The 13,161-nt window shown below is 33.2% G+C and overlaps 1 protein-coding gene across 4 annotated transcripts in view; it reads right to left on the reverse strand.

Annotated features, from left to right (window-relative positions):
- Positions 1 to 10,295: 10,295 nt before the first annotated feature.
- The window catches only part of LOC110023438 (sister chromatid cohesion protein PDS5 homolog B), a 171,446-nt gene continuing 168,580 nt past the window's right edge, over positions 10,296 to 13,161 (reverse strand). For 3 of the 4 annotated variants that reach the window (XM_020722879.1, XM_020722887.1, XM_020722862.1), the window contains 2 exons: positions 10,787 to 10,872; positions 10,296 to 10,687 (listed from right to left, as the gene is read on the reverse strand). In XM_020722879.1, the coding sequence (XP_020578538.1) occupies positions 10,838 to 10,872 (35 nt within the window). In that variant the 3' untranslated portion in view covers positions 10,296 to 10,687; positions 10,787 to 10,837. Of the gene's footprint in view, positions 10,688 to 10,786; positions 10,873 to 13,161 lie in introns of those variants that run through there. The other variant, XM_020722870.1, reaches the window with a different exon arrangement.

Genomic DNA, 13,161 nt, shown 5'->3' on the forward strand with positions numbered 1-13,161 from the left:
CACTTTAAAGAAGGGTATTTTTGATGTTTTGTTGCTGGCATGTTGAATTATGGTCATTGGAGCAAAAGGATGCAAAAAGGAGCGAATTTGGAGCGAAAATGAACAAAATATGAAGATTTGAACTAGGGCGCCGACGGCGAGCCCAACATCACCGACGACTGGTTTTTCCCGAAAGTTTAGAATTAAATATTCTAGAAGGCCGCCGACGGTGCCCTCGAGGCTGTCGACGACGAGATAGGTGGTTATCTCAACAGGTGCATTGAATGTGGACGATTTTTGAAGGGACGCTTAGGCAACTCTTGTGCACCTCTTAGGAAAACTCTTCTACAACTTTATGAGAAACTTTTGGCCAAAAAAGAGGAGAAAGAGGAGTTTAGGGGAGGAAGTTGAAGAGAGTGTAGAGAGTGTGTATAGAGATAAGTTATTTACTTGTTGTAGTTTGTATGACTTTAATTTTATTTATGAGTTTCAAGTTTTGTTGTGTTTTCCTCATGAGTTCTGAGTAGTTTTCTCTATCTTTCTCCTTGTCTTAAGATTTGTGAAATGGTTATTTAAATTGGCAAAGCCATGAACATATTTAAGAAATTGTGATGATCTTTTCACTTTGATCTTAATTTACTTTCAATCTGGCGAATTAATTGGTTAAAATATGTTGAGTTTTACAACTAAAGTGTATCTTCCCTATGAGTTCTGAGTAGTTTTCTTTGTCTTTCTCCTTGTCTTGAGATTTTGTGAAATGGTGATTTGAATTGGTTGAGCCTTGAGAATGTTAAAGAAGTTGTGATGATCTTTTCACTTTGATCTTAATTTACTTTCAATTTGGTGAATTAATTGGTTAAAATATGTTGAGTTTTACAACTAAAGAGAAGATTACATCCAAGATTCAGGGAGTTCAAATTCCTTGGAAGTTGGGTGCAAATAAATAAGGAAATAAAATTATCGGGTGTAGAATTGGGGATTTTAGAGTGACAGACTAAAATCCTCGATTCAATCCTATCGTTTGGGTGTTGACGTGTAGATGTTAGCCCTTAGGCGAGGGAAATGTGGGAGCTCCAAAGTGAGATCCGGTATCTTTCTAGCCTAGCCGCAGATTCAGTAATCAAGCATAGGTTTAGTCAATGTTCTTTATGCAAAGGGTAAAGAATAGGTACGCTTTTATTTGGCAGAATCCAATTTGAACTAATTCACTTTATTTATTTGGCAGAGTCCAATTTGAACTAATTCACTTTATCCATTCACTTTAATTTTTTGAAAAGATGAAAGATGCTTTCTTATATATTGAACTTCACATTAGAAACTTTATTTGTAGAATTAGTTATTTAAGAGTTATTAAAATTACATATTTATTTTAATTGCATATTAGTGACAGATAAGCTATTTGAACTATATTGTTGTGATTAAGTATTAATTTTCTAAAATATTAGTTCGTAGCCTCTAATATTACTCCATATGGGATCGATATCCAGGACTCCATTAGAGCCTTGTATTACTTGAGCGATACGTATACTTGCGTGATAAGTGTGACTTTGCAATTATTGAATATTTTATACACCTCTTTATCGAATCTATAACCGTTGTCAAGTTTTTGGTGTTGTTGTCGGGGAATTAAATCTTCTAGCAGTAGTATCAAATTCTTGTAATTTTAAGCATATATAAAATCGTTGTCGTATCATACAAGAGGGTAGCTCCTTTTCTGATGGAGAAAATGTTGGAGGTCATTCTAGACCTTCTGGGAGGGATGGCTTGCGACATCATGTTTAATATTATGATTTAGAATATTAGGGTAGTTGCTGACCCTTCCTCCCTTAATAGACTAAAACAATTTTGTAGGGTCCATAAAATTCAAAATTTTGCTATATTGGATTGATTTGTTTCTATCAATAAAGATAGAATCCTCATAAAGTTTAAGTCTTATAACTATTTCTGTAACAAAAACAACAAAATATGGATCTTTTGGAGGCACAATATTCAGCTTAACATCATTGAAAATGAATATCAGTTTGTTCTTAGCAATTTCCATAATGAAGAGTACAATACTTGAGCCACATTTATCTATGCATAGAGTAATCTACAAGACAAATATCTTCTATGGGACAAACTTATTCACATGGGAGAGGTTATTTCTGACAATTGGTTTATGGGGGGGGGGGGGGTCTGAAATTGATTGTGAATCCTGACCTGAAGAAAAGAAAGGTGGTGGGAAATGTGATGTTACTCTCATTAATAAATTATGTGATAAAATCTTTGAGGCAGGGATTTTTGACCTGGGATACACTGGCTCTCCTTACACTTGGAGAAGAGGTTTTATTTATCAGAGGCTTGATAGATTTCTGGGCAACCACTATTTTATAAACTATTTCTCTGTTTCTCGGGTTCAACACTTTAGCCATGTAACTTCTGATCACAACCCAATACTACTCACTTTAGCTTTTCATACCAAGACTTCTCTTTACAAATTTAAATTTTTTAATGTTTGGACTTCTCATGACAATTTTTTTAATATTGTCCAGTAGGCCTGACATTTTGAGGGAGCTGGCAATCCTTGGTACATACTTTGGCAACATCACAAAAAGGTTGTTAAACATCTAAAAAATTGGAAACATCAGGTTTTTGGTAATGTCAACTCCAAGGTTTTGGAGGCCTAAATTGCTATTAACTCTTAGAACTTCAAGTGAATTCTAATCCACATCTGATTGAGGAGGTGGCTATGGGCATTTATTCAATAAAAAGCGCATGACACCTACTTCACTAGTGCTGATCATAACACTATATATTTCCACACCTCCATTAAACATAGGAGGAACATCAATACGATTCTAAAAATTAAAAATTCTGTAAGGAAAGTCATTACTGATCAAGAGGCCATTGGTCAAGATGCTGCTCTTTATTTCATAAAACTCTTTGGTTGCAAATTATAGGTTGATCCCATTCAATCTTACTACTTTAATGGTGACAAAGACTTCACTTCTATCTTAAACTTAATGGACACTCCTTTTAAGCATGATATCCTAATGGCCTTAAAGGATATCAATCCTAATAAAGCACCAAGCTCTGATGGTTTTACCTCTCTTTTTTATGTGCATTGTTGGGATATTAAACTTGAAGTAACTCTTGCAATTCAAAGTTTTTTTAAAGTGGATAATCCAGGTAAATGCTTTTCTGCTTCCCTTATTGTTCTCATTCCCAAAGCCAATGATATAAGTAGTTGGACTAATTTTAGGCCTATCTCCCTCACTTCTGTCATCTCCAAAGTAATCATTAAGTTATTAGTAGCCCGTCTTCAACCTCACCTCTCTATGCTTATCTCACCACAACAATCTGCTTTTATTAAGGGACAGGAAATCACTGCCAACATCTTTCTGGCCTAAAAAATGGAGGAGTTAGATAGGAAATGTAAGGGGTGGTAAAATGGTTTTTAAACTTGATCTTCAATAAGCTTTTGACACTATCAGTTGGGATTTTATTTTAAGTATGCTTCATGATAGAGGTTTCCAACCTCAAAAATTTCTATAGTGTCATTGTTAATGGTCACTCTTATGGCTTTTTCTCTGCTCAAAGAGGTATCAAGCAAGGTGATCATCTTTCCCCTACTATTTTCATATTGACCTTTGATTATCTTTCTAGATTGCTCAATTCTCTACATGAACAACTTCTACATTTGCAATTTCATCATAAATCAAAGGTGGTTGTTAGACACTTGGCATATGCTAATAATGTTATCCTATTCTCTAAGGCCACTAAATCTACTATTAAGAAAATCATGAATACTCTTGATAACTTTCAAAAGACCACTGGTCTTCACTATATAAGTCTAAATGAAATCTCTATTTTGGCAAAGTTGTAAATGGCTATATCATCTAGTGGGCTACCTCATTCACTTCTTGTTCCACTGCCTCTTTGCCTTTCCAGTCTCTTGGTGTTAATTTTCTTAGAGGCAGAAAGAAACAAACTCAATTATATTCTATTGTGGACAAAATCAATGCTAGAATTACTGACTGGAGAAATGTATTCCTATCCAATGGGGGTCATTTGACTTTTCTTAGAATTGTTCTTCACAGTTTTCCTCTCTATGCTTTACAAGTTGCCAATTTAAAAAAGAGTACTAAAGATAATCTTGATCGCATCTTTAGTAAATTTCTTTTGTCTGGTGAGAGGAAGAGGAAGATTTGACCAGATGGGCTAAAGTCTGTAAGCCTACTGCTGGTGGTAGCTTAGGGTTTAAAAATCTTGAGCACCTTATTGATATTAACATGTTTAAGCTCTGGTATAAATTTAGAGCTGGAAAATCTCTTCTTATTGATATTAACATGTGTAAGCTCTGGTATAAATTTAGAGCTGGAAAATCTCTATGGGCTCAGTTTATACAATCTAAATACTGCACCTCTCAACACCCTTCCTTGGTTACTTGGAAGGTTGGGGATTCCAAAATATGGAAATCACCCCTTAAAGCTAGAAATGTGGCTAAACAATTCATTTATTGGGACCTTGGAGAAGAGCATGTCTCATTTTGGCATGAGTAATGGGGATCAAGCACCTTCTCAGATCTCTCTTCTCAAAATGATAGCCAAGATCTCTTGTTTTCTAATTACAGGATTGATGGCTGCTGGAACATACCTAAACTTAGATGTCTTGTTGGTGATGATGCTTCTCAAATTGCTAAGATTCCCTTTGCTTGACATAGAAAGGACTCTCCCCTTTGGATGGTTAACTCCACCTTTTATATTACTAAAATGTTGTATGACAATCTTCACTCTTTCAATATTTGGAGATGGGGGAAATTAATCTGGAAAAATATCATATCTACATCTATTTCTTTTTTCCTTTGGAGGTTTTTCTCCTCTTTGCCGCCTCTAGAAGACATTTTTAAGTTGAAAGGGATTTGTTTAGCTTCAAAATGCTACTTATGTCGTAGAGATGAGGAGTATATTCCCCATCTTTTCTATCTGTGTGACTTTGCTAGATAGGTTTGGGTGGAGGTTGAGAAGCATTTTGGGATCGTTTGGCCTCAAACTTCATCTTTTAAAGACTATTTTAGGGTGTGGAGTCCGACTGGTTACCAAAAACTTCCCTCCTTCCCATTTTTTGTCCTCTGGTTTTATTGGAATGCTAGAAAAAGTTATAAATTTAATTGCTCCCCCCTCTCCTTCTAATATTGTCTCCTACATTCTCTCACACTACTTCAAAGCCAGGAGATACCTGGATGCTCTTCCTCAGATTGTCACTGCAAGGAATATGCCTCTTTTAGTAAGATGGAAGCCTCCCCTTGCTGGCTGGGTAAAAATTAACATTGATAGAAGTTGGCATCCCTATGCTGCTGGTGTGGGGGGAGTTTTTAGAGATCACTTGGGTATTATGTTATATTCTTTTGCCTCTCTTGTTATTGTTGTTGGCCCCTCTGATGTTAAATGTTGGGTAATTTTCCTTGCTCTTCAACTTGTTGTTTTCTTTCATTTCACTGATATTACTGATTCCACTACTATCTTCCATATTTTTACACATAACAGGAAACCTCCTTGGAATCTAATTGGTATCTTTAATAGAATATGTCACCTAACTAATTCTTATCACCTGAATTTTCAGATGAGCTTTCAATACAGGGAGGGCAATGTTCCTGCTGATTGGTTAGCCAAGAGATGAGTTACTGGCATTCTTGTTGGTACGCAACCTTCTTTCCTTTAAAAAATTTGCTTGCTTTTGGATATCCCCTATGTCAGAACATAGTCTCTTTGCTAAGCCTTATTCTGTTTATGAGCATCTTTTTTAGCATTGCAGAGGTTTAATGGCCATAATCTGTTTTTTAACTGGAATGTGTGGAATTCCTTACTGGAGAATTGTTATTAGCTTGCATAGTTCAGGACTGCATACAAAATTTGATGAACTGGGTGCATTGTTTCCTAAAGAAGTTTTTTAGTACTGGAAGTCATTTGGTTGCTCTGTTGCTTTCTTCCCATTCATTGTGATCCTATGGGATTCATGCCTGCCCTCTGCATTCCTTGATGCTAACCTTGAGCTGCCTCTGGATGGTTCTCTATAATGCTATGAACTGCTTGGTTTATATCTCTTATTGGTCTACCATTTTTAGTTGGAATGTTCTCTCGTAGTGCTCTCACCTCACATACAAAACATAATACTTCATCTTTTCTTTTTGGACCGGGTTACTGTATTTTGGTGTGGTGGAGGATGCTCGAGACTGCTATGTTGGTTTTTGCTTTATGAAAGCTTTCATTAGGCTGATTTCTGTTCTTCTCATGTCTACCTTAAGTTTTCTGGGTGGTGGTGCTCTGTTCCTAGATGGACATTTGTTATGCTGGAATTACTTCTCCCTTGGACGGATAGTTTTTGTAGCTGCAAGGGCATACACTGTGGATATCTTAACTTCACTTTACAGACAAATTTTGGCACTAACCTTTCAGCTTTTCTTTTGGTGTTTTGTTTCTTTGCTCTAGGTATACATGTATTTTTGATCTCTCTCTTTTCTGTGTGGAGTTGTATTGAGGGTTGAGGATTCCTTAGGTTTTAATTGTATTTTTTTTGCTTTCAGACATAGGGATCCTCCCTCCCCCTTTTTGTATCCCTTCCTCTGATATTAACATGTATGATGCCGCATAACGCTAATGTGATATATATATATATATTTCTTATAGTAGAATTTTTTTTTTTTGAAAATCTCCTTTAAAGTCTTAAGGAGGTTTTCTTGATTTTACTCAAACGTATGTGAAGGTGATCCCTTTTAGAGCATATTTAGTTTATATTTATTTTATAAAACTATCATTTTATAGCACATTTAATTTATATAGTTTTATAAAAATGTCAATTTTTATGAGAAAATTTAGTTATATATTTTTATAAAAATACCTTTTTTAGGGGTTGTTATTATATAAACTTTGAGAGCCACTCTCTCCATCCTTAGCCTATTTAAATTAATCTTTCTCAACACATAAATATCATCCATGTATTTTTTACCATCTTGAGGTCACAATTAGCATGGGCATGGATAAGCATAAGATCACAGCTTATATGTGTATACAAAACATAAAATCACAACTTACATAGGCAAGGGTAAGCAAAAGATCACAAGAAATTATGATAGTTGTAAAATTAAAATGGCAAATCTATCTTATATAAGTATAATATACATCTTTCTTGATGCAACATGAAAATTATGTCAAGTGCTTTCTTGTATAAAGACCTATACATGTTTTTCTTAGAAAGCTCAATTATGGTGTCTTATACACCGACATTACATGCCTTTTTTGGTGTGGTAGATAAACATATCAGGCTTTCCAATATCACCAAGTAGGGTTACTGTAGAAGTGTAGGGATAATTTTTTTAAAACACAAAAAATACAAAAAAAAAAAAAAAATTGTTGAGCTAAAAAAATAGGGAATGTAAGGTATTAAATTTTGAGAATGATAATTGGTATTTCTTCTTTTCCAGCTAAGTAAACATTGTTCCAAAGATATTTGACCATCTATAAGCATAAAGATGTTGAAACTTTGAAGGAGCTTCCTCCAAATAGAGTATATACCTGCAAGAAAAAAACAAGTGAACAATTTAACAACAATGCATTCATATGTAACTTATCGAAATAATTTTCAAATATGTGCATGTATCATTTGACAAAATTAATCACAGCATAATATCTTATAATTCTGACGAGAAATACGAGGTCATGCAAACATAGTAAAGCTGTGCTGAAATTTTAAAAACAAAAACTTAACATAGATAATCCAAGAAGTGCATGGCTTTCCCAAATCAAAATTGTGACTAATTTACTGATAAAAAACTATTATATACTAATGTATTGTCCCCTTAAATATAATACAAGCAAAAATAATATCATTAACTAGTTTTAATTAAGTATTATCTATTTAAAATTTACTCTACATTAAACAAACATCAGATTAATAACAATGTCTTTCGTTCAGAAAGCCTTTATTGTTTATGATTTTTCAATTTATGATTTAAAAAGTGTGTAAATCTATTTATTAAAAATTAGACTTGACATTGCACATATTATTACTACTACACCAAAAAAATTAATTTGTATAAGAATATAGTTGAGATCATTTTCTTACTTATAGATTGTTATTATTGAAATATTATCCCAAATTGATTTCTATAGAATAGCTTAAGATCATGCATAATTTCTAGAACATCTTTATTTATAATTTTGTAAATGAAGTGTTGCATCAAGTAAACAAGTTAGTCATTGCTTAAATTAAAATAGAGCACACTAGATTTTTGTGTAGGTTTTGTATTAAATTTTACTAAAATTTTAAATAAATTATCTCTAGACTTCTAAAACTCATGTGCTAGCATTTCCTTATTTCCAAGGAGCTTGAGGAGAGCTTAAGTTAATATTTAAAAATCTTTGACCACTGTTGTAATTGAGGAAAGCACTGCAAAATGAATCTACCCTTGTATTCAGGCATAATGGAGTGCAAGAAGAATTTGAGTGATACGATGCCATAACACTCATAGGCAGCAATATCTCATATATCATGTAATGAACTTTTATTTATTAAAAAATATTACATAAACATAAGCTTAGACTATTTAAATAATCATTCCTTTTCAACTTAATGACATTGAGATTGTTGCTTTATAAGATTGATCAAATAATGTCAAAAATAGTAAGCTTTGATTCATAAACCTTTGAAAACACAACATAAATATGTTATAAAGAAGTCAAATTTTATTGAGCAACATAATGTGATCATAAGGTCAAAAAAATTCTGCTAAAAATAAAAGCAATTGTTACCAACAACCACGACAACAACATCAACAACAAGCCACCATCCCCCTAATGGGGAAAAAAATTACCGTACCATCTAATAACATTATTGGTGTGTTCAACTATTCAAAATATGCTATGCTTACAATCTACAATTACCTTTCTTTTTGTAGAAGATTTCTTATAAACCCAACATCTAATTTTTTAAGAAAATTTTTTTTCTTCTTTGATTTATAACTTTAAATCATCATCACAAACAGTTTAAACAGGTGCAATAACATGTCTAGCCACCTATCATATCTTTATATACAATAGGATGAGATGGGAAAACATCGCAACCGCAAAATCGTATCGTCGTCAATCTTTACCATGAATGAGAGAACCAGTGGAAAACCAGTGGAACTATTAGATGATAGAATACATGACAAGTACCTCATTATTATCATCCTTCTTCATCACCATCTAAAGTGGTTCCCTTCACGTGAGTTTAAAGTTATGATTTATAATTTGTTATAAAAAAAAGGTTTTTTTAATCCAAAATAAAATACTTTTTCAGATAATAGAATATAAAAGCATTCGAATAATTATAGTTATTGAGGTATATAATCCAATTTTTCATTGTAAATTAAAAATTAAACCTTTTCAATAGAAAAAGATTTAGCAAGTCTCTCATTACCATCATTCTTCGTTTAGGGTCCGATTAGGGCAGTTTATTTAGTGCGGTGATATTTTGAAAACGCACCTGACCTGTTTGGGTAAATTACATTTTGGTAACTTATGCGTTTTGAAAACACTGAAAGCAACATTTTCACACCGCACCTAGATTAGGTACGGCGACAACTTTCTGGCAACGGTCTGACTTTTCCAAAAAACTAAAAATTTGTAATAGCCACCGCAACTAGCTTATTAACAGATTATTTTTAATCAACTTATCAACAAATTATTCAATAAGTTGTAGCAACCCCAAATAGCAATCCCAAACAGACCCTTAGTGTTATCATATATAATTCAACTTTTCTTGAACGTTAAGCATACCTGCACTTCCTTTTATATGCATATAAAAGTCAATTTAATAACACTTCTAAAGACGCTGAACCTTTGTTACGTTGCAATGAGCACTTATACTTGTTAAAGTTTAAAGTTTCTGTTGGAAGCAGCGCCTGTTGAACTTCTCCCGAAGTTGGTCGCCAGAATGACAATTTCTCGTCATTTTGAACCGTGGAGGACCTTCTCCATTCTGCCAACACGGCTTTCAAAAGAACTTCATTGAACGATTAATCTGCTTCAAACGAACTCTAAACTTGTGCAAAAGAAAATTATATACCGTCACAAAAAAAAAATTTCAAGTTAAAAATCAGTTATATTTATGATTAATTAAAACATTTGCTGGGCAGATAAAAACAAAACCAGGGAAAATAATATAACTAATTAAAAATAGATGGAAAATATTTCTTCACAAGGAAAACGACTGTGGAGACTAACATTTGGCATTAATGATCCCTTGCTCATTAGACGCCTAGTTATTTCTACGCCTTGGAACAACTAGTCATACCCGCAAAATTACAACCCGCCGTATCTGCAAAAACGCTCACCACACAGACAAGAAACATAATAATATTTTGTAATATTTTTTAGCTCCTTTGCTTCACAGCTGAGCTGAATGTTAAGCAGCATGGGATTTATATAGAATTGAAAATAAGAAGATTAAATCTGATTAGAAAAGTTATTTAAATAAAGAACTATCACAAGCTAGCAAGAGTCAGGCAACTGGAAGAAAGTTTGAATGACATTCCTATTATAATCTGCATGAACGAACTGTGAGATAGTTATTTAGAGTTTTTTGAACTATAAATTTATGGGTATAAACATAAGAAAAGAGGAACTAGAATTAAATAGGGCAAAAAACACTCTTTATGTTCTTCGTGGTCGAGTCCTTTGTGCAGCTCAGCCTAAAGCACAAAAAATAAAAATAAAAATACAAAAATAAAAATAAAAATAAAAGATACAAATATTATGTGAAGATAATACTGAAAAATCAGGAAGCATACATTTTTGTTGGCCTTATCAAATTTGGAACTGTCTTTTGCAATAGCCGATGCTCATGATTTTCTATGTTTCTTAGCCTTCTTACTTCCTGAGCATAAAATGCACAATGTCAACTTTGAACATTATGTTTTGAGGATATCATCAAGCATAGCGGTTTCAGAAAATATGGAGTAAGAGTATATGGGTTGCCAGCTGTTGTCATGATCAAAGAATGCAGTATTACCTTGCTTAAAAGCAAGGCATCCTAATTTTTCTTCAAAAAGAGAATGAATTGCCTCCCTATAATATTTGATTACATTTCATAAAGGTCACTTGATTTGCTGTAATTTAAGGTTAAGATATGCTGAGCGTGCATGCAAAGGTAAGACTTTTGTTTATTTCTCCCAGATATACACAAAAATGATATGCAAAAGTATATGATCATGAAAGCGATCATTAACTAGTAACACACCCACAATGGACTGTTTCAGGGCATGCTAAACTAATGAACAGTTACGTGGGTTTATGTGCTCATGAGTACAATTATAAGGATCGAGAAAGATCACATTTACAACAAATAAATTTGTGTTGTGAAAGTCCAAATCCTCTAAGTTTACAGGCTATTGTGTTCTCTTACGACACCAACAAGTCACTAAAATAATATGTTCAAACTCAGTAATGTACCTCTATACTGATAGATCCTTCTACTACAAATGATAAAATCTCAAAAAGATGTCATGTCAATAGTGTGCTAGGAGATACTTGCTTTGCATCTCCTTCATCTTTGACTACTTGATGATTTTAATTTTTTTCTTACACAGGCACACAAGCTTCAAATTCTCCCATCTCAAGGAAGAACACATTTTCAACTTAATGACAGCTAGCTTCACCATTCTGTCAAATGAAACATACTTGTAAACAGAGACCGATTCCACTAACTATAGCCATTCAATAAATTTGTCCAAATCTATATGATCATCAAAATCTGATAAATCAACACGCACTCCAAAGTCATCCTCTCTCCTCTATACTCAATGCCGAACCGACGTAGCATTAAGTTTATTGTTGCTTGAGGCTTCTTGGTGATAAGGGTGTCCATCATATTCTCCATCCTAGTAGTTACCGTTGTGGCTATTTGTGTCTTTCTCATGTTATTTTCTTTAAAAATTAACAATCCTTCCTTCCAATTGGAAGATTTCCCGCAGTATATCTTTCATCGTAAGCTTTTAAACACCTTATGTCTAGACTTAGGTAGCAGGTGTAGGGCTAAATTTCGGTGGAGATAGAAATGTTAGATTTTGAAGGTTTACATTTAAGGAACTGGAATAAGGATTTCACTTCGGTACCAAATGATATTAATCTAGGGTCTAGAAAGTGTTTTAAAATCAAATCTAAGCCAAAAAATATTGTAGAATGGGAAGAAGAAAAGATGGGAAGGTTGTGAAGATTAGAAGAGGAAACAACTACTTCCGGCAATTGTCCAAGAGAAAGACAGAAGGGTCTTGCAGAAAGAACAGTAGAAATTGCAGTAAAAGGCAATATCGGCAAGGTTTGGATGCAAAGCGACCAACCGACACTTCTGGAACAAGGCCTACCACTTACAAGACATAGGGTTACATAAATTCTATAAAAAAAATTTGGGATGTTCATGAAGAAGCAAATATTATGTGAGATAAAGTAACAAACAATATTAAACAAGTTGCAAAAGATGTGCTTGGAAAATCAAAAAAAATTTTTTATAAATAAAAATAGTTGGTGGTTGAATAATAATGTGGAAGAAAAGATAAAATAGAAGAAGTTATGTTATAAAAATTGATTTAAATGTAAAAGCTTAGAAAACTTAGAAAAATATCAAACGGTCCGCAGAGAGTCTAAAAGAACAATCTGTGACGCTAAAAATTTTATTTTTAATGAGCTTTATAATAGATTAGATATTAAGGAGGGTGAAAAATATATGTATAAACTAGCCAAACAAAGAGAGAAGAAAAGTAAGGATTTAACTCAAGTAAAGTGTATTAAACATGAAAATCAAAAAATACTTTTCTTAGAAAAAGATATTCAACATCAGTGGGTTAATTATTTTGATAAACTTTTTAATGAAGTTTCTGAAATACGATCGGCCTTAGTGATCTTAATATCGTGAATAATAACAAAACGTTTCATTTTTACCGTCGCATTAGTAAAAAAAAAGTTGAGGCTTTAAAGAAAACCAAGGGTGGAAAGTCTGTAGGACCTGATGATATTCCAATTGAAGTGTGGAAATATTTAAGAGATTTGGGAGTTTCTTGGCTTACTAAACTCTTTAATATTATTTTAAAAACTAAAAAGATGCCTGAGGAGTGGAGAAAGAGTATTTTGATCCCCATTTTTAAGAATAAAGGGGATGCACAAGAATGCA

Source organism: Phalaenopsis equestris, unplaced genomic scaffold, assembly GCF_001263595.1.
Source record: "Phalaenopsis equestris unplaced genomic scaffold, ASM126359v1 Scaffold000002, whole genome shotgun sequence".
NCBI classification, from domain to species: Eukaryota; Viridiplantae; Streptophyta; class Magnoliopsida; order Asparagales; family Orchidaceae; genus Phalaenopsis; species Phalaenopsis equestris.